The sequence below is a fragment of the Zalophus californianus genome, chromosome 7 (assembly GCF_009762305.2).
Source record: "Zalophus californianus isolate mZalCal1 chromosome 7, mZalCal1.pri.v2, whole genome shotgun sequence".
Classification (NCBI taxonomy): domain Eukaryota; kingdom Metazoa; phylum Chordata; class Mammalia; order Carnivora; family Otariidae; genus Zalophus; species Zalophus californianus.
This window is the reverse complement of record NC_045601.1, coordinates 38,385,634-38,412,145: the sequence shown is the minus strand read 5'-3', so window position 1 is coordinate 38,412,145 and position 26,512 is coordinate 38,385,634. Positions and strand designations below refer to the sequence as shown.

At 45.0% G+C, this 26,512-nt stretch overlaps 1 protein-coding gene across 1 annotated transcript; it reads right to left on the bottom strand.

Annotated features, from left to right (window-relative positions):
* Positions 1-822: 822 nt before the first annotated feature.
* HDDC2 (HD domain containing 2) lies at positions 823-25,511 on the bottom strand. Its single transcript, XM_027603656.1, has 6 exons — positions 25,353-25,511; positions 23,975-24,096; positions 22,048-22,150; positions 16,647-16,715; positions 5,287-5,425; positions 823-1,186 (listed from the first exon to the last, which is right to left on the bottom strand). Exons 1-6 carry the CDS (start codon positions 25,416-25,418, stop codon positions 1,089-1,091), a joined length of 597 nt encoding a protein of 198 aa, XP_027459457.1. The 5' UTR covers positions 25,419-25,511; the 3' UTR covers positions 823-1,088.
* Positions 25,512-26,512: the final 1,001 nt, after the last annotated feature.

Genomic DNA, 26,512 nt, shown 5'->3' with positions numbered 1-26,512 from the left:
TGCTCTTTTCAGTGCAGAGTAGCTATATGTACACGTGTGTTGCTTCTGAAGAGATCATGCACTTTGCTTCTGGCAGATTGGGTATCCATGGATACTGCAGAGAGTTTCCAAAGAAACGCTGCCTAGAATATTCTCACCACACCAGACTAGCAGGCCCTCACATGGAAACTGACACTTGAATTAAAGGGACAGGCATCATTGCTTCACACCGAAATACTGGGCAGGTTTGCATGGATAGTCTTCTTTGCCTCACCATTCAGTGGTTGTGCATCATTTAAAGGCAAGCAGGGTAGGTTACTTATCCAATGAAAGGAAATGGGAAGAAACCAGGTCTGTGTCTCCTACATAAGGTGCAGCGACCCCAGTAAATACTCTTCTGATTACAGATTTCTTACCTGGTGATCAATGTTCTTATAAATTAAGGTCTGAATATTTATACATCAGACAGGGAAAAATTACACAGAGGCAGACAAGTGGCATTTGACATTGCGTGCCTGAATTTATCCCCAAATGACCAAATGGATTACGGGGAGAGGCAGAACCTGTTAACAGGTTTACAAGTCTGTGACCAAGGGCCTAAAACAGGTCACAGTGAAATGAACAATGACTTCACAGAGTGATCGTCTGAACAAGGCAGCATTTCATAAATGCATTGTGATACATTCTTTTCCTTGGATCCTTATCACTAAGTCAAGCTGAAGAATCTGTTCTTAAAAGTCATCATAACTTAATTTTCCATCATTCCATGAATCGGGCCTTCAGGGTTGTGGGTTATTAGTTTAGAATAAAATGATTTAAAATCTCCAATAAATATGCCAAAGCTTAAAGTTTCAAAAATTTATTTATTTAGTTCATACAAAGCTCCCCCCGCTGCCCCCAGCCTTCATCCAGGGCATTTTCAGGACCACATCCTGTTCTTAGCTTCTTTTATTATCCAGATTCTATCACACGTTTCTTACCGGAGTCCAGGCAATGGAAAATAAACAGACTCACATCCGGGGAATCAACACAGCAACAGTGGCAAAACACAACACCACGAAAGGGCAAAACACAATGTCTGTTACAGGAGTGAAGCAACAGAGGACTCGTCAGGAGCTCGGCTCACTGGTGGGAGCTGCTATGTTGGCGTTTCTTTCTGCCTCAAGTTCAGAAACAAGCTGGACTATCTCAGGGTGACTGAACTTTCCTGCAAGGCAAGAAGACCGGGAAAAAGATACTGACAAGAGAATCCATCAATGTCTCCAGCTTGATCCCAGGCTTGTCGGGGCTCGACTCTGAGATTCACTCCAACGCAGAAGAACACAACTCCAGGTCCTGGGGAGGGGACCACTTGGAGATCATGCTCCGTCACCCCAGATGCCACCGAGCACTAGGGAGGAGGCTCGGACAAAGAACTGTCCCATTAGGCAGAGCTAGGGGAGACTGCACCAGGCAGCCTCTGAATGTTTCTACCGGGAACCACAAAGAAACTCAGGACAGCAGCCAGAGAACTGAAAGCAATCCCTGCCCGTTCGGAAACTGCAAAGGACGGGGGAACCAAGCACCTACATACAGAAAGACTAGTAGGAAGGCAGAAGGCCTAGGCTGTCCCAGGATGCAAGTGTGCCTCTTGCAAACACTTCTACACCAAACCCCACTGATCGGTGCTGTCTTCCCTGCTCATCAGCCCTTCCAGATTGCTGCCCTGGGCAGCAACCAACCTACAAGCTATCTTAGGTTCAAAGTGGCCGGCACATGGGAATATTACACCCACCATCCTTCCTTGTGTTTTCATTTTTTGGTTTTTGTTTTTGTTTTGCCAGTGCCTTTTGTTTTTTACTGTTCATTCATTTAACTCTGTTCCATTTATTCCCTGTTCTCAACCTCTTCTTTGAACGTTCCCTTCACTTTCTTGCCCTGATGTCTGGCTCATCCTGAGGATATGGCTTTCCCTGCAGCCTTGTCACACAGTGGCCGCTTCCTCTCTCACATGGCTTTTGTCACTGGGCCTGGGTCTGCCCTCTATGTTCCCCTTGCCTCCAGGCCACTCTCTGCCCCACCATGTAAAGCTCATGCTGTCAGACTATTACCGCCATTCCACCAAAATGGCTCTTATTGAGGACACACCAATTAGCTCCACATTGCTGAATCTGATGGCTCCTCCTTCCTTTTTTTTTTTTAAAGATTTTATTTATTTATTTGAGAGAGAGAGAGAGAGAATGAGAGATAGCACAAGAGGGAAGAGGGTCAGAGAGAGAAGCAGACTCCCCGCCGAGCAGGGAGCCCGACGCGGGACTCGATCCCGGGACTCCAGGGTCATGACCTGAGCCGAAGGCAGTTGCCCAACCAACTGAGCCACCCAGGCGCCCACCTCCTTCCCTCTTGAAACGCTTTCTTCCCTTCGCTTTTGGGGCCCCTGATTTTCTCCTCTGAAACCTATTTTTCCCCCATCTTCCCCATCTAGTGGCAACTCCATTCTTCTATAGCTGCTCAGACCAAAATCCTTGGACTTCTCTCATAAACACCACCACACAAATCTTGTCGACCTTTATATTCAGAATACATCCAGAATCTGACCACTCCTTCCTTTTTCGACCACTACCACCTGGCTCAAACCACGAGAAGACCCAGTCAGTCTCCTTGCTTCCAGCCCAAGGGACCCTTTCAAAACCTAAGTCAGATCAGGCTCGTCCCGTAGGCTACCTTCTCCAAGGGTCCCCATCTCGCTCAGAGCCCACGCCAACCACCTCTGCTGGCCGGTGGGCGGGCCTCAGCCCACTTCTCTGGCCTCACCTGCAACCCTCCCCTCTCCTCTCCTCTCATCCACCCCCGCAAGCCGCACTGGCCTCCACGCTGTTCCTCGACACACAGAGTTTCAAAAAGAAAAGAGAAAAAGCCTTAAGTGGTGACTGAGTTAGAGAAATAAAAATGTGTTATCAAACTAAAGCCTTTATGTCCCCTTCAAAATCCTCATAAGGGGGGCACCCGGCTCTCAGTCAGCAGAGCATGCAACTCTTGATCTCAGGGTCAGGAGTTCGAGCCCCATGCTGGGGGTACAGAGTACTAAAAAGAAAAATCCTCATAAGGGTCACAATGTACATCTTCACCTCTCCCTAACTAAACTTGTTTTTTCAAGCATTATTGGGATAAGTAAGAAACCACTCTTTACATCAGTTACATTACTTACAATTATTAATTTTTTAATAGAGTAGTGCATCAGAGTGGAAAGTAAAGTGAATTTTAATCTCAAAACTCAGCTGAGGACGCACCATCCTCTTTCTCAGCTCCAGTGTCTTCCTCAATAAAATGTGGAGTTTAAACCAGATGACCCTCCTACCTCCCATTTTTTCATTCTACTAGGAGTCTCATGTTTCATTTTCTATTTTTCACTGTGAATGTATCAAAATAAGAAATGATAGTGTTAAAATGCAAAGCACCACACAAACATGACTTTTAGTTACATTATTGGCAAAATATGCTATCTTGGAACCCAGTCATTGCTTAGAATAGGCTTGCAAACCTTTTCCATAAAGAGTAACACAGTAAATACTTTAGGCTTTGTGAACTATGTGGTCTCTGTTGCCAACTACTCAATTCTACTCAATTCTGCTGCTGTGGTGTAAAAGCAGTAGAGACAATACATAGAGAATGAGTGTGGCTAAGCAGGGTCGGGCCTGGTTATACTTGGATGGGAGTGTGGCTGTTTCCATAAAACTTTATTTATATGAACAAGCAACAGTGCAAACTTGGCCCATGAGCCATAGTTTGCTGATCCCTAGTTTAGACTGCTATTCTATTTAACTGAAGTCAAACATTTCTGAGCACCACCTCTAACAAAAACAGATGAGACAAACCTGGTCTTGGCCCTCAAACAGTTTACTATGGGGTAGAGTGAGCAACTGGGGATTTGGGAAGAGACCCAACAAAAAACATCACTAAAGAGAACGCAAGTCAGACTGTCACAACACTGTGGAAAGCTCTAGACCAAATGCAGATTGAGCAAAAGGAAGGGAACACCTAAATCTGACAGGGATCAGAAAAGGAGACCAGGGAGAGGAGTGGCCTCAGACCGCAGAGCTGTTGAGCACAGACGTTTTAAAAATGAAGATGTAATAATACCTATGTCTACAAAGAAGGGAAACACTGAGTCCTGCAGGATGAGCTCGTGAGCCTGGCTGGCAAAGGTAGGAGGTAATGACAAGAATCCAATACAGAAATAACGAGGGCCTTGTCTGACGCAGAGGAAGTGGGGCTGGAAAAGAGGGAAGGAGAGTCGAATCCACCTCCTGATGATGCACATCATATCCTGGAGCACAGCCTGTGAGCTGGGAGCCACGTGACATCCCAAAAAGTCCCGGACGGGCAATCTCTAGCAGTGCTCTCAGGGGAGATGGGGGCCAAGCTGAGCCTGAGGAACTCCGGGGGACGAGAGACAGAGCTGTGCTCCAGGGAAGCGCCACGAACCCCAGCCAGTTCTACAGGCTCTGAGCTTCACCAGAAATTGTATCACAATGAAGACAGTGAAGGCTTATTGCCCGGTATTATCCTAAGCACTTCACGCGAACTAATCTACTAGATCTTGAAATACCTCTATAAAGTAGATTCTATAATTATCCTTAAAGTTTTTTTTAAAGTAATCTCTATACCCAACATGGGGCTCAAACTTACAACCCTGAGATCAAGAGTTGCTTGCTCCACCGACTGAGACAGACAGGTGTCCCTATAATTATCCTTATTTTAATAACACGGAAACTAAGGTCCAGAGCTAGGTTAAGTAATCTGCTGGAGGTTACATTGGGTTATATGGGGCAGAACTGGAACCAGCTGAACTCCAGGTCCATGCCATGAAGCACTATAATGACAATGGCAACTTCAACGGTTTGGGGTTTTCTACTTTCAACATCTCTTTTTCTACCTCCATCTTCTATGACTTTACTTCTATAGAGCACTTCCAGATTATAATGCTCTTTCCAGACATTCTCTCTTTTGAATCTCAAAACCCACCTCTGACTCAAGGAGGGTAAACTTTATGCTTTCGGTTTCTCAGGGAGGGCAGAGAGAGGCCAGGACAGGCACTGCCCGGGGCACAGAGCCAGATGTGACTGTGAACCTGGCTTGCCGCTCAGAGCAAAGGGCAGCAGTGCTCTCACGCGCCAGGCCGCCCCCCACCAGGAAGCCCACCACTTCCCTGTGGAAGGAAGTGTCATTAGAAGGTAACCGACAGCGGATCCCACTAACGCGACGCCACTCACTACGCTAGGAGTAAGCCCAACTAAAACGGTGTTCACTGAGGACAGCACAGAGTACCTGCTGTGGAATCATAGAAGTCCTGCAGTCTCCCAGGTTTGCTCTCGAGGTTCTCATACTCGGAGGCCTGAAGAATCATCTCACATTGGTCCAGCTGCTTCACAAACCTGGCTTCTGCACTTGACTGGGTCTCATACTCCTAAGGATGAAAGCAGCACCATGAGAAGCAGACTTGCAGCTAAAAGCATATTTTGTACTGGCCACCCCTCGCGACCACGCACAAACCCCTCACAGAGCCGCGGCCTCCGAAACTTCACCCCTTACTCTCAGCACTCCGGGCAAGAAGGGAGTGCTGGCCATTCTGCGTATTCCGCCAGAGGCCTCCAAAGTCTCTTCTGTTCGCATCGATGCTCCAGGCCGCCTTCTCCCCGACTGGTACCATGTCTTCAGGATCATTATTCTTCATCCACCGCACTGGTGGAGCTCTTTTTAACTTCAAGTTAATATTTCATCGCATGCTTCTCAAATTATTTCCCTCCCCACTTAAAAACGATCAAGCTTCCTTTTCAAGGGCATTTCTAGCTTTCTTATTGATTTTGGCTGTCCCTTTACAATGGAAATCTCTGTCCTTGCTTTCCAAACAGGTCCCCCCGGGGTGTGACTCCAGAGGACACGGGCAGGATCTGCGGGTTCTTCGTGCAATGGCACGTGCGTGCACACGTACTGGTGACAAGGTGGTGCTGAAGGCAGTGGATGGGCAGCGGCTTTTGTCTTTCCTCTGCCTTCTGGTCTTGCCCTCCTCAGTGCAAACCTGAAACAAGCAGCTCCGGGAGGGCTGCTTCGTAGAGCATGACACATGTCACACAACCCCAAGTCCCAATTAATACTATATAGAATCGTTTTTCTATTAAGACCAAAGTGTTCCCAGCTGGTTTCCCTGCAAAGTGCTCATTTGTAATTCCACCCCAGATGTGCCTGGATAATGAACCTGTCATGCTTTCTTGGCAGGGTGATGTGATGTGACTCACTTAAGGTTTCTCGGTTTTTATTAGATGCCTTATTCTTATAAAGGCAGCTATTTGGATTTTGATAGAGCTGAAAATTGTACAGGGAAATCATTTTAATATGAAACCAAATACATTTTGTTTTATTTCAAAGGCATTTAAAAATAATTATCTTTATTTAAATGCTTATTCACATTTATAATTATATATTTATATTTAATAATTCAAGTTCATTATTCAACAAAAAAGAAGTCGAATATACTCAAGGCATGGCAGTTCAGGATTTTTCTCTATTGAAAGTAAGAAAAAAAGATTTCAAGACGATTAGGAAATGAGCACCCACTGTATAACAAATTCTGGTGAAATTACATGTTTCTTTTAAAAATATAAATTGTTGGGTTTTTCCTCAAAAAGTAATGGTACAGGCATTTCCCAATTTCATTTTCCAGCAATGAGGCAGGGCAAGGAGAACAGTGAGGCCAAGAAAGCTCTAGAAGTAGGAAGACACCATGGCATCTTTGGGGAACTTACTGCAGGCAGTTTTTCATGACAGGATGCAGAATTAATTGCAGGAGGAAGAGAAGAGATTGAAGGGGGGAGGAAGGGTCAGCTCCTGAAAGGCCTTGTGGTTTGCGATAGAGGGGTTTCAGCTTATCCTGTCGCTACTGGACGTCACTGAAAGGGTTCAGGCCAGAAGGGTCACGATCAGACATTTTAGAAAGAGCATCTTACCCTCAGTGTGGAAAACGGCTAGACTGGAGGCAGAGAAATCAGGCTCTGAGACTGGGTAGCACCAGCAGAACAGCTAGAATCTGGTCTGGCCTAATCTCGTGGCAACAAAGATGGGACAAGTGGGCAGATTTGAGAAATACTAAGGCCAAAGAAGTGGACGAAAGGAAAAGCTGAAAATGACTTCTTAGTTTCTGGCATGGGTAACTCAAGAGGGAGCAAAGGGGAGAAACAGACCCAAAAAACTGACAGAGCAAAGAAACAGCAAAACCAAAACCTAATGAATATTTATAACAAAACTACGGAACATAACATTACCACGAATCACAAAATATACGTTAAGTGGGGACAAATCACTTCCAGCCGTGAGCGCTGCTCTCCATCAGCAAGAGCAAGAGGGCATCTGATGGACCTGGGACTAGGAGAACCTCAGCTCCAGGAGCAGCTCACGCAAGCCCAGCCCTGGTGAATTCACCAGTCTGACCTGCTGGGGCTCCCTCCAGACCGGGGCCCCATAGAAAGAGAAACTGCTGGGGGTGGAATCAAAAGTGAGTGGCGTAAGGATAACAAGAAGAACAAGTCCAGATAAAAGTGGGGAAAGAGAACAAAGCCAGGGGATCTCTGAACGCAGGCCACCATATATTAAAACAAAACAAAACAGAGCAGATGAGGAAGCTCTGTGAAGTTCAAAAAAGTTATCTGGGGGCACTTGGGAGAGCTGAAACCCGACTCTCGGTTTCAGCCCAGGTCACTTCTCAGGGTCGTGTGATCGAGCCCCGCATCCCGTCCGGGTTCCGCACTCAGTGGGGAGTCGGCCTGAGATCCCCTCTCTCCCTCTCCCTCTGCCCCTTTCTCCCCTCTCAAATTAATAAATACACCTTTTTTTTTTTTAAGTTATCTGAACCAAATTTCCTTCCAAAAGTTTGGGAAAACTAATTGTGTATCAAAATAAGCAGCAGAAAAAGCACAGAGATGAGATCCCAAACCAGCCTACCAGAACATAAAGAGAACAAGGAGCAAAATGACATCTCTACAGACAATTCACATCAGAGAGACATCCTTAATTCTTTTCTTAAAGGATCAAATCTGTAAGAAACTACTTCAAAAAGAACTAAAAGATGCTAAGAAAATGTTAAGACATGAAAGAACCATATAAAAAACATCAGAGATAAAGGAAAAAGTCATCTTTGCAGTGAAGGCTAAGCAAACAGAAACACAGGGATATTTAAACATGATAAATAAAACCTTAAGAGAAATAGAAATTGAAAAGGAAGTTAGGTTTAAAAGTCAAAAAGAAATAAAGAGGATGTAAAGGATCTGAGGGAAGGTGACAAATATTAAAGACAGGCAAAGAAGAACCAACATTACAGGTATGTAGGTGTTTTGGAGGAAAAAAGGAAACCAAAGTAAAAGAAAAACTATATTCAAAAAATTTTTCTTGAAATTAATCTTAAAAATTTGAAAGTACATATTGAAAACACACTAAGTAGCTAAGGATATTAACCCAGAAGGACCAACACCAAGACACATTCAAATAAAATTACCATATATATTTTTAAAAAAATCCTTTGGACACCTATGCAGAAACAGCATTGGACATATAAGGAAAATAAAATTATTATTGGACTTTGCTTTATGACCAAAGAGAATGGGAGTAATGTAATGTAATGGTAATGCAACCATCTAGGTAGAGTCCAAGCATAAAAATACAGGAAGAATGGAGACACCACAGGCAAGACAACATTTTAAACTGTTTTCCGTAATCAAAATTGATGATGGTGGTACATCCAACTGTTACTCTGAGACGGGTACATGTGCAGAGAAGGAGAAAGCCTATCTAATCAGGATTCCTTGTGTGGAAGAAAGGGTCATACAGAAGAGGTTAGGACATACCATACGAGAGGTTAAGTGAAAACCGTGCAGTACTGTATTTGAATTGGAAATATCACCATGAACCCACGAGGCATACACACATATATATCCTAACTCTGTCCGTTAAAAAGCATAAAAACAATAACCAACTCAGTAGCAGCAAGCACGCCACTGCACATATTGTGGTCTTGAAATAACATTACCTATTGAAACAAAAAACACAAAACAGGAGGTCTGGCTGAAGCATGTTTGAGATGAATGAGGCTGGATTACCCTGCCATTCCTGCTATCAAGGAAGTGACCAAAGTCAAGTTTCTACCCCACCTTTCCTATATGAACTGCAACCAAAGAGATGTGGAAGAAGCCTCTGCTAATACAATTATTTCAGCTACTAAATGAAAACAAGACAAAAACATTAGTGTATTACAATTCTCAATGCATCAAAAAAACCCAGACATTATGTGCCTCAGGATAAAGAATCCAACACCATCTATGGTTGTGCCAAAAAGATCCAACGTGAGTCTGATCCAGTCTCTGGATTCAGAGGCCAATCTGCAGAAAATAAAACAGAGGAACAGAACTGCATCATGAGTGTGCAAAACCCAGAGTATGGAAAACTCTGTAAGCCAAATGGTCTGGATTCGTCAACAGACAATTTGCAAGAAAGAGAAAGAGATGGGGTGGGGTCAGAGGGGAGGGGCAACTGTAGATTAAAGGAGATTTAAGAGATATATTAAAGCTTTAAAAAAATGGACAGGATTAAACTACAATTTGGAGGATGACCGCTTGGGTGATAAATCCGTGAAGAAATTCAGGTGATCCCTGTGAAAATCAGGGCAGTGGTTACTGTTGGAGGGAGTGGTCGGGCTTGGTCTGGGCACAAGAAAGGGCTTCTAGAGGGGAGTGGCACAGTTCCAAATCTTTTTTTTTTTTTAAGATTTTATTCATTTATTTGACAGCGAGAGAGAGAGCACAGCAGGGGGAGCAGCAGAGGGAGAAGCAGGCTTCCCGCGGAGCTAGGGAGCCTGACACAGGGCTCGATCCCAGGACGGACCCCGGGATCATGACCCGAGCCGAAAGCAGACGCTTAACGACGGACCCACCCAGGCGGCCCGGCACAGTTCCAAGTCTTGATGTAGGTGGTTGTTACAAGGATGTTACCCTTCCAGTAACTCATTATGCTACACACAGGTGTTTGTGTCCTTTTCTGTGTTTGGCTTTTCAATAAAATGGTTTTAAAAATAATGAAAATGACTGTAGAAAATGAGGATGCCATGAACTGGCTGGGCAGGATACTTAGGTGGAGCTGCCCATTAGGCTGCTGGATTTGTAAGTCTGGAGCTTAGGAGGAAGATTTTCAGGAGAACACTCGGAGTAATCAAGATGTGGCCACTGAAGCCTGGGAGGACTGTGTAGAAGGGAGAAGGCCAAGGAGACAGCCCTGGGAAAGGACCACCGGCTCTGACCCAGTCGGCCAAGGAAGAGGAACACCTGAACAAACTCAGAAAGAAGAGCCCAGAAGGTACAAAAGAAAATCAGGAGGGAGCAACGTCACAGACCCGAGGGAGGAGAGAACTTCACCAAGGCAAGGCAACATCTTGCGTGTGGCCCGGGTGTCAGGGGGCCCCCGGGCAGAGAAGGGCTTGCCGGACGGGGCCGCACCGAGGCAGTCCGTGACCCCCGCACGAGCCGTGCACGCGGGGCTGAGTCACACGGCGGCCTGGGGGCAGTGGCGACAATGCCCTACCTATCCGGTGGCGAAGGGAAGTGGGGAAATGTGTGTCCAGGGAAGTTTATTTCAAAATAGGGTACGGAGACATTATTTACAAGGCTTACAAACAAGCTGAAAAAAGCTCCCATCTGGAAGCTTTTCTTTTCTCATTGAAGGAGACAAGATTACTTGCTGTCAAGGTGGGTGAGGAGAGGCAAAGCAGGTGGGCGAAGAGAGCAATGGACAGGTGACATGGGGCCCAAGACAGGCTGCGTGGTGCCCCAGAGGTGGCGCTGCAGCCCTGAGGCTCAGGAGAGCCTGGGGTCCTGGACGGGGAGTGAGTGACCCCAGTCCCTAAGGTGGCAACAGAAGGGTCCCTGCATCAGCACTCTGCAGCCTCCAGGTGGGACCAGGGAAGCCAAATTATCGAAATGACTCAGACTGGGGTTCTGTGGAGCAACAGAAGAACAAGGAGTTCAAGTGGGAAAGAGATACAGTCTGGGTCCTAAAAGGGAAGAGAAAGGAAGGAAGGGACGTGAGGCCACAAGTCTCCTCCCTCTTCCTTGGGGACCGGCTGGCCCGACTGAAGCGTTACCGGAAGTTTCTCTCTGGCATCTTCCACTTTCCCACCTCCTAATGACTCTCCCTCTGGGACCTAGGATCCGCATGTTGTTCTGCATCGGACTCCCCAATAAAATACTGCACCTGAACTACAAAGTGTCCTTTGTAGGGAGACTTTTTTTAAGGGGTACCTGTTCACCCACTGTATCTCCAACTGACTGAACTTCGGGCAACGTGGAGAAAATTCGGGGCGGGACACAATCCCGGGGCAGGTGGGTATGCCAGGCATCTTGGATGAGGAGCAACTCCTGCTTTGTCTGGGGACTCACGGCGATATTTCTTTAAAGTGAAAGGCAGGTGGTGGAGTGAACATCTTTCTGTGATACTTTGAGAAGAACGAAAATGTTTTCTCTTGACTTGCTGATATTTGATTTCACACTTTTATGACAAAGATAAATTATAATCAAGGATGTTTAATTGTATTAAATAGACACGACCGTCTGGGCTGACAGCTATTTACAGTGATGAACAGCTATGACTAACATTTAGAAATCAATCAACAGGCATTTCCTATGTAACTGGTACTAAGTTCTAAGTTCCCCAGACACAGAACGACCATATTTTCTTAAACCAAAATCAGAACATAGAGACTGGAGAAGGGGAAAGATAGAGCTTACCATGCGTCAAGCAATACTCCAAGTCCTTTCATATATTAATTAATTTGAATGCCATACAACCTATAAGATAGGTATACTATTACTGTTGCCATTTTATAAATGAGGATATTGAGCACACAGACGTTCAGTAAGTTGCCCAAGATCACACTGGTAGTAAACAGAGTATGTGAACCCTGGAAATTGGACACTGAAGTCCAAGTACTAATGCTGGACATGGATTATAAAAATGCTTAAGTTAATATGAGTCTATATACTGGGTTGAATAGTGTTCTCCACAAATTCATGTCTACCTGGAATCTATGAATGTGATCTTGTAAGATCTCTGCAGATGTAATCAAATTAAGATAAAGTCATACTGGATTAGGATGCACCCTAATCCAATGACTAGGGTCTTTATAAGAAGAGGGAAATTTGGGCTCAGATACAGACGCAGGGAGAGCACCACTGACTACGGAGGCCCAGACTGGGGCAGTGTGTCTTTAAGGAAAGGAATGCCGAAGCCAGAAGAGGCGTCTATCAGAGGAGTTCCCCGGGTGGCTAAATGGGTTAAGCGTCCAACTCTTGATTTCAGCTGCGGTCATATCTCATGGGTCGTGAGATCAAGTCCCGAGTCGGGCTCCTCATTGAGCGTGGAGCCTATTTAAGATTCTCTCTCCCTCTGCCCCTCCCCATCCCACTCACAAACGCTCTCTCTCTTTTAAAAATAAATACATAAATAAATAAATAGAAATAAAAATAGAAGAGGCATCTATGAGAAGCCAGGCAGAGGCAAGAAAGGATCCTTCCCTGGAGCCTTCAGAGGATGGCCCTGCCAACACCTTGATTTTGGACTTCTAGTCTCCAGAACTGTGAGACAATAAACTTCTGTTGTTTAAAGCCATCCAAATTTCTGGTAATTGTTACAGCAGTCCTAGGTCACTAAGAGAGTCTCTTACTACAAATAAGTAACTAGTATGGTGTCCTAAATATGATAAAACTGTAAGTGCTTGTTCAATTAACCACCACACTGCATCATGATATAAAGAAAATGTTGAATGAGGAGGCAGGCTTTGTCACCTGCTACCTAAGAGACCCTTGGACATCGGTTTTCTTCCAGTTTTAAGTTTACAGAATTCTAACAGACACAGTAAAGAATCAAAGAGAGAATACAGAGATAATTAAAAAATAGGTAAGCATATTAAAAGTAGCCACTACAGAGTACCAAAGATATTAGAGAGAGAGGAAAAAGAGAGTGATAGAGAGAATGAATTAGTTTTCTAGGGCTGCTATAAAAAGAACCACATACTGGGGCTTAAGCCACAGAAATTTATTGTCTTATTAACTCTGGAGGCTAAAGTTGGAAATCAAGGTGTTGGCAGGACTGGTTCCTTCCAAGGGCTGTGAGGAAGAATCTGCTCCAGGCCCTTCTCCTTGGCTTATAGAAGGACTCCCTCATGTTCACATGATGCTCCCCCAATATATGTCTCTGTGTCCAAGTTCCCCTTTTTACAAGGACACCAGTCATGCTGGATTAGGACCCACACTAATGACCCAGTTTTAACTGGATTGCCTCTGTAAAAATTTTATCTCCAAAAAATTTTTTAGATCCTATCTCAAAAAAAAAAAAAAAAAAATCTCCAGTTATCATTTCCTCTTTGGAGAACACTTGAAATGATATAGTTATATTTCAGGATGAACAATAAAAATTTGAAATATAATTATTAAAAAAAAAAAACCTCCTTCACAGTATCAGTAAAAAGCCCTGTCAATTCATTCAACAAGTATTTATTGCCCACATTGTATATTTTACTAGGTATTGAGAATAAACTATTGAATGGAGAAGAAAAAAAAATCCTATCTTCTAATAAGGTCTTATTCGGAGGTACACGTGAATTTTAGGGGTACACAATTCATCCATATGATGGAGAGAAGAGAGGAGAGGAGTATCTTCTTCTGAGGTACCACGCCCAGAGCTAGGCTTTTTCGTCAGATGATTCTGTGGGCTGTGAGAAACATGTACTGTGGAAAGTAATACTCCAGGTTCCTGAAATTTAGGCTTTAACAGGCACAGGATGGGGAGAAATGGTCAAAGAAATTAGGGATAATTCTAATGTTTAACACTCTCTTTACAAAATAATATTAGATATTAGAGATGTCCATTTTCCTGCTCTGTTTCCATGATTTCTAAATAAACTTAAATATACATGTGCCCACCTGCACCGGCACCCACGCACACATGCACACTCTCCGTGGAGAGTAAACACTGGGGCTTCTATGTATGCTCAGCCTGTACCTCCGGGCCCTGGTGGGACCTCACCCTCTTGACCTGAGGCAGCTACTTCATTCATAGGGGTGTACAAATTGGTTAAAGAGAGTTTAAGAGCCATGAATACTATTCTCTGTTGAATAAATTTCCATAATTCTGTCTGAAAAATGTGTTGCTGCTTATTTATATGGTCCTCATTTTGTCCCCTCTGGCTCTTAATAGAAAAACGAGCTCCCAACCCTCCTAGAGCATGCAAAGATGACGTTCATGTCAGAAAGCAAAAAAGCTCTCAATTTCTCTCCTCCACATCAATCAACATCCCACAGTCTCACCAACAAAGTAATTTAATTCCTTGCTATCTTCTTTTAAGCTCTTGGCTGGCCCGGCAGCAACAATTCTCAAGGAGGACTGTCACATTCCAAGCGGCCAACTGTGTACCTGGCCTGAGATCTTCTTTAACAAGCTTAATTCAACCAATGACTTTAACCAGATCATAAAACTGTCACTCGTTTTGGGGGTTATCAAGTCACTTAATGCTCTGTATTTTATATTTTTTTCCAAATCCAAAGTCTTTTTGGAAGCTACTTAATTAAATTAAAGGAGATGTTGCAGTAAATTTAAAGTAAATTAATTTTTGTCATTAAAGTAAATTTTGGTAAGATTTTACTGTGTGAGGTCAAGTTACATCAGCTTTTTTTAGCCAGTTGCTGATGGCTAACTGAGAAAATAATTTAACAGATACTGCCACTGTGTTTACAATAATTAGGAAACACAAGGGTACCAATTCTTATAAAAGGTTTTCAAATTCTGGGAGTCTTCACTTCTTAGAGACATGGGATTAGTTTCATAAGCTCGGGGCCATTTTTTTTTTCTTTCTGTGTATGAAATGCAACCCAGCTCCATTCCGTTATTCCTCAATTCATAGTGTTCCAGAAGTTCACTTGCAAGTACATACTTTGGCACAAGGGACTCTTTTCCCTGAAGCAATCCTGTTATACCCAGTAACAGACGCCACCTGAGCCAGCCTCCAGCTAGACACCATGCATATTTTGCCAGATTTAATTTTCACAATTATTTGGCAAGGCAGGCATTAACAGGCCACAGTCTTTTACCTTAAAACCTGTTTCAGTTTTCAGTGTATTTTTAATTTAGAAAATAATATGGTATGGATAGTACCAATTACAGAAAACCCCCTACTGGGGTCTAGGGCAGGCTCAGTTGCCAAACAGATGAATATTTCTACATCAAAGCGTACTGATTTTCACACCAAGATCGGGGCATGGGGACTCTATAAACAGCCTCATGTTAATTCAGGTAAGATTTTACTGTGTGAGGTCAAGTTAGATCAGGTTTGTTTGTTTTTTTTAACTGGCTGCCTGAATTCTGTAGATTTCCTCATTGGGGCTAAGGGCATGTGGAGCTGTATTCTCACGTTCTAGGAGAAATAGGCCAATGAGAGCCAAGTCACTCAGCTGAGGGAGGTGGGATCCAAATCCAGGTCTCTCCAGCGGCAAGCCCTGCCCTCTGCGTCACAGCCTACAGCCTCACAAGGGAAGGATGCTTATGTCATCCCCTAAACCAGCTAAACCACAGCAATGACAGCATGCCACAGACTCTAACCACGGAGTAAAATGGCATTCTTAGGAGAAACATCTACCAAGCGTTCACACCGACACTTCCCAACTTGCCCCCCATCTTCCCAAGTCAAGGAAAGAGCTGATCCAGCACGCGAGGCAGTAGCAAGGGAACTCTGCCGGCTCTGAGGCTCAGGGGCGCGCCAGGCAGGGCAGAGGCCTGAAGATGTGAAGGGAAAGGTGGAAGATCAGCGTCTGCAGGCAGGAGTGGGGAGCAGGGCTTTAAAGGACCTGGGAGAAGTGAGAGTATGAGGTAGTGATGTCCAAGGGTAAGGAGAGGGGCTAAGGACTCAAGCAAGGAAGGGCCAGTGTAGACTGGAGGGAAGTGAGAAACTGCAGTCGACAAGGGTCTGTTTGCTCTTGTCTTCCCTTCACAAATGAAAACCAGCATTAGGAAGAGGGGAGCAATGGGCTTTCTTTGCTCTTTCCACTCTTCCTGCCCTTTCTGTCCAGCCAACCGGCCTCCCCCAGTGCCGTCAAGCACTGGAGGGAGTGAGCACCCACAGGGTCCCGCTCTGCCCTGGGCATCATGGCAGCACTTCACTTGGATCTGACTCAGCCCTAAACCGCCCTTCAAGGTTTCACAGATAGGCAACAGACTCAGAGAGCAGACTGCCCAAGGTCAGAGCTACGCAGTGGTGAGGGCCAACATTCTTTCCAAGGACCAGAAACGGGTGGGCAGGTGTGGGGTTGGCAGGCGGGGGGGTGGGGGTGATGAGAGCAATGCAACAGGAAATCCAGGGGGCTCTGAGTCAAGATCTGTACCAGGCATTATGGCGTCAAGGGAAATGGGGAAATTGGAGGGAAGAAAAGTTTCTATTAGCCACGAGAAATTCCTGCAGCAGCCAGGCGGCAAAAAACAGACACAAACCAGAAAGTAGTACGTTAGAGACAGCGTGTCATGATCGTCTAAGTCAACTAAAACACTGAGGAGCCATATAAATTCCATCACAATACATTAAAAAGCAACGTATCATATATACTTACTTCCCAAAGTTCATAAAGTTCCTTTCTGAGATCCTCTGGGAGGAGCTGGGTTAGCTGCTTCATAGCTTCCTGAAATATCAAACAATTATTTTAATCATGATCACATTTATCTAGTTAACAACTCAACTATAAAAGCCGAATAATGGGCTCAAACTCTCACAAATAGCTCCCCAAAGGGCAGCGGAATATTGGACAATGTTTATGGCTTACAAGGAGGGCAGCTGTGCACATTAGAGAAACGTGTGTATTTATTCATATGGGCTTCGCTGAGCATATGTTTTGTGGTCTGCAGCACACCAGACACCAAAAGGACAAGGAGGGGGGTGTGAAATGGTTACAGAAATATCAGAAGTGAGGCCAAGGATTTTACATCTTAAGGATGAACCGCAGGATGCCCACGTAAATTTCAAACATAAACATACTAAAGTTCAAAACAAACCTGAGAACAAGAACAGGAAAGTAACACTGAATTACAAAGCTCAAAGAAATTGTATACTATTATATTCATTTTCTATTGTTAATATTTTTTTTTAAAGATTTTATTTATTTATTTGAGAGAGAGAATGAGAGATAGAAAGCACTAGAGGGAAGAGGGTCAGAGGGACAAGCAGACTCCCCGCTGAGCAGGAAGCCCGATGTGGGACTCGATCCCGGGACTCCAGGATCATGACCTGAGCCGAAGGCAGTCGCTCAACCAACTGAGCCACCCAGGCGTCTATTGTTAATATTTTTATTGCATAACACAAAGCACTACACAAACGGGCAGTTATTGTCATTAACATAAAGGAAATGACACAGGAGTATTTTGTAGGCTCACACATAGGCTGAAAGGGGATATTAAGAGATAATTAGCAGGACGCCTGGGTGGCTCAATCAGTTAAGCATCTGCCTTCAGCTCAGGTTATGATCCCAGGGTCCTGGGATCGAGTCCTGCATTGGGCTCCCTGCTTGGCGGGGAGCATGCTTCTCCCTCTCCCTCTGCCTGCTGCTCCCCCTGCTTGTGCTCTTTCTCGCTCCTTCTCTTTCTGACAAATTAAAAAAAAAAAAATTATTAGCCACACCATGCAGGTAGTATCTGAACCATTCAACAGCATCCCTGATCACTTCTTGCCCTGCCTCTGTGAACATGTCCAGGGGTGGGAATCTAGCACCTCAGGAATCTCCTAAACGGGCTTTAGGCAGCTCTGACAGAAAATACTTTCTTATATCAAGCTGAAAACTGTCCGTGCAGGTCTCCCACTATGCCTAACTCCAGCCCTCCAGCGTGCCTCCCTCACTCACATAGTGTCAAGTAGGTAAGCAGTGACCCAGCTGGGCCAGAATCTCTGGGGCCATGGGGACTGGTCCACGGGGAGGCCACGTAACTCAAACCAGCCACTTGAGGGACATCTGCATGATTTGTCCAACAGAGGCAAGGAAAAAAAAATGTTACAGAATACAACCACTTCCAGAGCAAACCGTATTTGCCAGGGTCTATGATTGGCTCTCAAAAGTAACATCACCACCTCCAATGGTTTGTAGCAACACACTACCCTTAGTGGGATCAAATTTACGGTATTTTGTGTCTGCATTCTCCCTTGTTTCTTTTTCATAAATTGCCGTAAAATGCTTGAGAAAACCTTTGCATTTTCAAAAATTAAAGGTGTCTTTATAAATAGATCGCCTTTCTCTACATTATTCCCAAAACACAAGTCTGTCCATTGCTTTTGTTTGAAAAGAATGAACCAAATAATATGTATTTACAGGTATATAAAAACCTAAACTTTTAGATCATCTTATTCCCTTTCGGATGATGCTCCCAGTATGGAACACAGTGACTGACATGTGGTCTGACCATGACGGGGAAGGATGGAAACACCGCCTCCATCATGCAAAGGTAGCCTAACACTGAAACCAGCTTTCTGGAGATCACATCCAATTACTGATGTGTATTGATAAACTGCCTGTTGATTAAAACCATCATGTCCTTAAAAAAAACCAAAACCACGGCACCCGGGTGGCTCAGTCATAAGCGTCTGCCTTCGGCTCAGGTCATGATCCCAGGGTCCTGGGAACGAGCCCCACATGGGGCTCCCTGCTCCGCGGGAAGCCTGCTTCTCCCTCTCCCACTCCCCCTGCTTGTGTTCCCTCTCTCTGTCAAATAAATAAATAAAATCTTAAAAAAAAAAACCACAGTAACAAATTATGTTGCTGCTCTCTTCTTGAAAATTTAACAATGATTTTCTGGATCTATACTCCTTGATATCATTTGTTATTATACAATCAGATTGCACTTTGAGACCTCCGAGGTAGTCGATATTCCTTGTTTGGCAACATGCGCCACAGAATTATGCCTACCTTTTTAAATGAACCCTCCGAAAACGACTTCGCTAAACTCCGGGGTAGCTGGCTGTGTATGCCAGACTTGCCCTCCCCGTGGTGAGCTCTGCCACTCCCACTTCTACGGAGTTTCGCCTTGTCCACATACAGATTTAGGGTGTTAATTTTCCTAGCTTCTTCCCGTTAGCAAAGCATGCCAAGAATTTGCCGAAAGTCCTGAGCTGAATAAGCTTTCAGCAAACGTCTTGGGTCAGTTTTGCATCAAGCACCCAGAAAGCATCCCGCATCCTTCAGACATCATTGGTGGGGCTAAGCAGCGAAGGAGTTAACTGCAAACTATAGATTCAAATGGGGTCTGGGACCTGACTCGCCTATGACTGGCTGCGGAACCCTGAGCAAGGTATTTCACCTCTTTGTCCTTGAGGTTTCGCATCTGTAAAATGGGGTGAATAATGGCATGCATCTACCTAAAGGGCGGTCTCGAGGGTGAAACAAGTAGTACAGACAACGCTTGTGGTATCTGGCACATAATCAGCACTCTATAAAATGTTCACTCTATTTTTCAGTTTCTCTATTTTGCCATGTTCACTCCCATAATAAAGCTTGGTTCTTCTCCTTTTAACCTCTCGGCTCCTCAGCAACTCTTAGCAACTTTAACCCTGGCAGATACATACCTACCATGATTCTGCCTTCTGACCGTGTTTCTCTCTTCCACAAGCAATGTAACCTGCTATTGCTGTATTCCAGCCTCAAGTTCCATCCTGTGGGCTCCTGATGATCCCCGTGAGGCATCATTCACCAACTCGGGTTATGGTATAAAGTCTGTTTTATCTTGTTTAGGAAGGGGATCAGACAACAAGTATTGCTTTTGGCCCTAAATTTTTTCTTCCATGTCCTCATTTCCCCTTTCATCTTAATACCTGCTCCCCTCCCAAACAATCAGCCTTCCAAGTTCACCAAGTATTTTCCCTCCCTCCTACTTCAGTTTAAGTCTTCCTGATGCAGTTGGCTAGCCTCTGGGCAAATCATGCTGCCTGATTCTCATTATGTGCATTCCACCTTGAGCCAAGAAACCCTCCTTTAATTATCTTAATGCATGGTTCAGACATCCAAATCTTGTTCATAAACACCATCTGCATAAAGAATTGTTCACCTTCCAGATCTTTCTCTCTGTTCCCAAATCCTAACCAGCAGCAGCAAGAGGCAATGGACTACCAGCCCTCTTCCAAGCCTTTGGTTTCTTGTCTAAGAACCTCCGGTTCTTCAAGATGCTTTCCCCGTCCCTCCTGATCCTGGCCCTGAGGCCCCTGGGAAACACAGGGGTGGGTAGTGGCCAGGAGGTATAACACGGCCGGAAAAATCCCCATCATTGCCACGACAGGGAGTCCAGGAGGACAGAGACACTCTGTTCGTGCCCCACCAGGCCCCTCCGCGAGGTGTCACCGGCCAGGCCTCACTCCTGTCAAAATAGCAGCCGGTCTTCTCTCATCTCCAGGGGCTGGAGAACCTGCCCATGACTCTTTTTTTCTCCAAAAGACTCTGACTTGCTCCTCTGTGGAGGAAGCCTCAAATTCATTATGTACCTCCACGGGGACAGTTTGTCTTTTCTCCCTGCTCTGTGTCACTTTGCGGTCTCCGAGGACCCTCTGGTACTTCACTATACCATTTCTCCTTCACAATGTCCAGACTGACCCTTGAATAAAACTACCCTGCATCCTGAAACGAGCTGTATAATCAGGGCGTCTTTTTCTCCATCCCTTTCCTCTATGTCCTGTCATGGCTCAACATCCTCGGGTTCAGGGCTAATCCTTTCTGCCACTTGGTATCTTGAACTGATTGGTTTCTTTTCATATTAATTCTGCCAATCAATCCAGGAACTCTTTATTCACAACAGTCTAGACTCCTATAGAGAAACAATGTCTCAGCCTTCTCCCTTTTTAGAGGCTGTCATGATGCTGAGCCTATATTCTGGATCTGTATTTTGGCAGGAAGAACGCATTCCTTACACAATTTTCCTTGTTCCCATAATGTCAGAATTCCTAAGTTGGTATTCCACGTGGAGCTTCTTGCCTCTGGGGGGATAAAAATACTGCTGGCTACTGAACTCCAGTCTCCCCCAGCTCTGAGAACAGCTATTCAAGCCCACCTGCCCTGTCAAAGCATTTTGATGAAGGATCCATCCACTTAGCAATTTAGGACCAATCTCCTATAATAAAAGTAGCTTGCAATAATCCCCGAATTGAGAACCAGCTATTCAACATTAAAAAACAAAACAAAACAAAACAAAAACCAAAACACAAAACCTTCCTGGATTTTCCAACCTCTGCCTCAAATATGTCTTTCTCCTTGGCCCTGGGCTCTGGATTTAGAGCCCAAATTGATACTGATTTAATATTTTTTTGATGTTCATTTCTTACTATTACAAATATTTTTTGTTACTTCTAACCAATAAATTAAAGGACTAATTGAAAATTCACAAGTAATTATAATAACGATTAGACTTGTGATTTACAGACCTTTCTTCCGAAGAGCTTAACCAGGATGAGAATTCCTTCCAGTTCTAGCTACTTCCCTCGTTCTAATGAAAGCCATACTATCTATGTCCACCTACTAATGAGAACAGAAACCCAAGTTTCCTGTCCCTGTGTTAGACAAGGCTGGGAGCAGGCATACACTCCTGATCTCGCGTTAAACAAGGTTGAGAACAACCACCAGTGTGCTGCTTACTCCAGGAAGACATCCTTGCTTCTGGAAGTTAAGACCATCAACCACCCAAGTACAGTAAGCACTAACAGCTTACTCCTCAAGACTCTCGTTAAGACTCTGCCTCACCAGTCCTGCCAATCCAAGGCTTTTCTGTCCTACACTCTGTGCAATCTAATCAGCGGTCCGTCTCATAAGATCCATCTAACCATCCTCCAGCCCAGGCCCTCAAACTCTATAAATATCCTCTCCAGATTTCCCCTGCCTGAGACACTGCTCAAACTCTGCCAAGGTGCTCTCCCTTACCACCACAGGTCCAATAAACTTAGCTTTGCTTCAGCAACAGGTGTCTCTAGTGGAGTCAAGAGTTAACACTGACCTCTTCTCGCCTATGTTTTTCTTCTTTGGGGATGTTATCTGCTGGTGCTATGTCCCCAACGATGCATTCTGCCATATCGTGAACCAGGGCTAGGCGTACACATCTGACCAGGTGAGAAATGGTGAATAACAACACAAAATTAGATTCACTGTAAGTTCCTTCTCTAGACTATTTTGAAGATGCATTTTTTTTTTCTCTACCCTCACAGGGTATGTTAATGCAGTATTTTCTAAAGTAATTATATTCTACTAGCCCACAACAGTTCTGATTCAAAACTTCTAGTGAATACTCAACACAAGAATACATGCATGCAGGGGAAACTGTTAGCATGGATTTTTTTTTTTTTTTTAAATGGCTAGTTGTTTAAGTATCACTTGAAACGGTTGATAACTTCAGATGACAAAGCCAGGAGGAGATGATCCGGTTATAGCATTTACTTACTGATAAAAAATTCAGAAACAATCATTTCCCCAATACACTGGTTAGATGTCAAAAATGAGCCCCTTATGGAGAAATGGGTGGAGGAGGACAGATCTGGGTCCAAATCCAGCAACCATTTATTAGCTGTGGGACCTTTGCCAAGTTACTTAATTTCTTTAAATGCTTGATTCTGTCAGCCTTCATTTTATCATCTGTAAAAAAGGGACAGTAATACATCATAAGGTTGGTATGAAAACTAAATTTGATCATGTGTTCCTGGCACATGTTGATCATTAAGCAAATGGCCACGATTATTAGCAATAATGATTAGTGATGAGGATAATCACTGTCAAAATAATGGGGGCAGGTCATGATATATACGCCCGAGGGCCAGCCTGTTTCATGTGCCTACTATTTCCAAGGCAGCACAAGGCCTAACAACCTCCTCACAGGTGTCCCACCTGCAGTCTGTCTCTGTCACCCAGCTCAAATCTCCCAACGACTCTTAGGTTTGTTAACTCTATTCCACACCACGTTTGTCTTGTACTTTTTGCCAAAAATCCCACTTCCACACCATCTACAAAGGGCTCCTCAACTCTAATGAACCTTTGCTACAAATTGATTTACTTATCATTTCCATAAAGACTTTCACTTCCTACCATCGGGGCTCTGGTCATACCCTCCCCTCTGCACACTGGGCCTTCTTCCACTTCTCTACCCGGTCAGCTCCTCAGATTCATTCCACCCTCCTCCATTAAGATCACCCAAGAACACGTGATCTCTTCTATTAGAATACCTTGCTAGTTTTTCCTTAAACTTTTTATGTATTTATCTTTAAAGTAATCCCTAAACCCAGCGTGGGGCTCAAACTCATGACCCCAAGATCAAGAGTCATGTGCTCTACCGGCTGAGCCAGCCAGGTGCCCCAACCTTGCTAATTTTTGAATATAACTAATTTAGGGCTTTTTATAGAAGCCAGTTGGGACCTGTGTCATCCATGGGAGACTTACTAACTGTCTTAATATTGTTCAGAAACTTTGTCCTGTGCTCAAAAAGCATTTTAGACACTTACTGACTGAAGGAGAGGATATCTCTTTCTCAGCTACATCTTGCAAATACCCCTCCAAAAAGTCACCCCACAAACGGGTGCTAGTATTCATGAAAGGGGCTAGATTAAAGCACACGGCATCCTAATACAATGAGAATTTTACACATACCACACCTCACTGTCAAGACCCTGGAAATCCTAATATCACACTTATGTCTTCTTGAGACCATGGCAAGCTCTATCACTTTCCAAGAGAAAACCCAGAATGCAGTTTACAATTGAAGAAATCACACACGAAATTCCCCTTCCTACAGCCTGAACCTGTATGGTCTGCCGCAAATAATTTCTCTTGACAGATCAACTAACCTGCAAGAATTAACTATAGGCATCAGTCATGAGAAGCGGTGCATACCCACAGGCCAGAGATGCTAACAAGCGTCAGAGTTCACATCGGCTTACCGGTCTTTGTTAAGATGTTTGTCTTTGGTGACCAGAGCCATAACTGCCATCCTGTACATGTGATCTGATACACTCTCTGGCCTCTCAACGTTTCTGTATACCCAGCCAGTCCGGGGGACTCTCTGATGAAAATGAAGAAGAGAAAGAAGCTTATAAAAATAAATATTTAAACTATCTGCAATGCTCGTCAAGGGAAGTCCAAGAAATAGGGTATAGAAGCAGGGTCAGGGTTTCAGAAAGTGTTAAAAAAAAAAAAATGCTTAACTAACCAAGTGATCAACATCTGGAATCAAATAAACCGGTGGGGTCAGAGAATAAGAAAGAGGCAGAAATAATTCACAAGTATACAATGCAAGAGTCCAACAGTCAAGTTAGTCTGCATTACTAAGGTGTAAATATTATGGAACATATACGAGTCCTTTAGACATAAAGATAAAACTGTAAAGTACTGTGTTTTTCCTAACTACAAGAGTTGGGACTTTTTGCCTTCAAACAACCCCATTCAACACGTGCAGAAAACACTGGTGAAAGCTCTGAGCTTGAACAAGTGATAGACTTCCCAATTTGGAAGCGGAAAGGAGGAAGGCATTTCTAGTTGCTCCTGCTACCACCAGTCATGATTCTGCCTTCTGTTCAGATCAGGATGTGATCTTGAGAGACTGCATCTTTTCCCCAGGAGTCTGCATTTCTAAAGAACTGTATAAACAGTTGCAATGCAGCAGGACACAGATAATCTGCTTTTAACTTGTAGAAATTCTGCAAAATCACCAATTATGGGTAGAGGAGGCTAGAATGGAAAGGGAGGCCGCACTGGATACAACTCCAGGGTGCACTATATAAAATCTTCTGTTAAAAAAAAAAAGTCTTGTTATTTCTATAAGTACCTAAGAGGCAGATTTAAAGCACCCCACTTAAAATCTGCCGGACTGACGGATTCTGCTCTTCCCGCCCGCTGCTCAGAGGCCCAGCAGAGGGGCTGTGAGCCCCATGCGTACTCAGGGCAGAAGCAGGCCAGCACGGAGGGTCCCACACATCACCGCGCCGGCTGCTCTCCAGAAACCGCGCGAATGGCTGCCCAGGCCAGCCCCCGGCCTCGCACCAAGCTCGCCTCCCCACACAGGATTCTCGGCGGTTCAGGCTCTACCGAGGCTGGGGTGGGCCCGACAGCCCCACCGCGCTTCCTCCGCCCACCGTGCATTCGCACCCCCGCGTCCTGGGGAGCTTCTGGGCCCACCCCTGCGAGGCGGGGAGGTCGGAGGGAGGGAGGGCGAAGGCCCCAGACGCCGCGAGCTGGAGCTCCAGGGCGCCGCAGCCACCCCCGCCTCTCCCCGCGCGCCGCCCGCCCGGCCCCAAACGGCCCGGCTCGGCGCCCGCTCACCTTGAGCTGCCCCACCAGCCGCAGGAACTGCAGGAGGTTCCGGGCCGCAGAAGACGCCGAAGCCATGCGGCCACGGGTCCCGCAGGTCGGAGCAGGCCGCGCGGCCGCCTCCTAAAGCTCCTCCCTCTCCTCCGCTTCCTCCCTCCCACTCCTCCCTCCTCCTCTTCCTCCTCCTCTTCCTCCTCTTCCTCCTCCTCCCTCCCGATCCTTCTCTTTCCCTCCAGACTCCTTCCCCTCCCTCCCTCCTCCTCCGCTTCCTCACCGGGTTTTCCCAGACCCCTGTGGAAAAGAAGTGTTCCACCTTCCTGGCCTTGGTGGCTGCCCCCCAGGCATTGCACCGTCCCCGGCCGACGGAGCGTTTGGTTTGTTTCCTAATCTCCGCTCGTTTGCTAATCTCCACTCAACTGAACGCCGTCAAACTTTTAACGGGATTGCAGTTGGGTAGGGGAGAGGCGGAGGGTGGTGTGCCTTTGCAGGAGGGGGAGGGTTCTGCAGGATTGGCCGAAAATCTTGCCTTTGAGCGACTCGGCGTCTGATTGGGGGAAGAAATAAAGAACTCTACTTCAAGGTGGGCAGTCTATGTACATTTTAGCCGAGGCACAAGGAAAGGAATTTAGGAGAGACAAAAGCACTGGGAGAATTTGGGACTAGCCATAGAGGGCTCCGGAGTGAAAGCAATCCCATGGTGAAATCACAGCCTCCCTAACATCTCAAGCGCTGAAGAATCCCCTTACTCCAAAAAGCTGGTCAGGGTCTGTCTCTACCATCTGTCTTCATTAAATCATCATCATCTTCTTCTTCTTCTTCTTTTTTTTAACATATAATGTATTATTTGTTTCAGAAGTATAGGTCTGTGATTCAACAGTCTTACACAGTATACGCAAACAATGAATCATGGAACACTACATCAAAAACTAATGATGTAATGTATGGTGATTAACATAATAAAATAAATAAAAATAAAAAAAAATAACAACCAACGTCACCAGTTTTTTAAAAGCATTTAGCGGACATGCATACAGAAGGACTCGGGGAGAGAGGGTAATGTTGAGAATAGACTCTGTGGGGCAGGGAGGAAGGAGGGAGCTCATTTAGGAGACTATTGAAATGATTCTCTGGGGAGATGATTGGGGTTCGGTGCAGAGTGGTAGTAGTGGAGG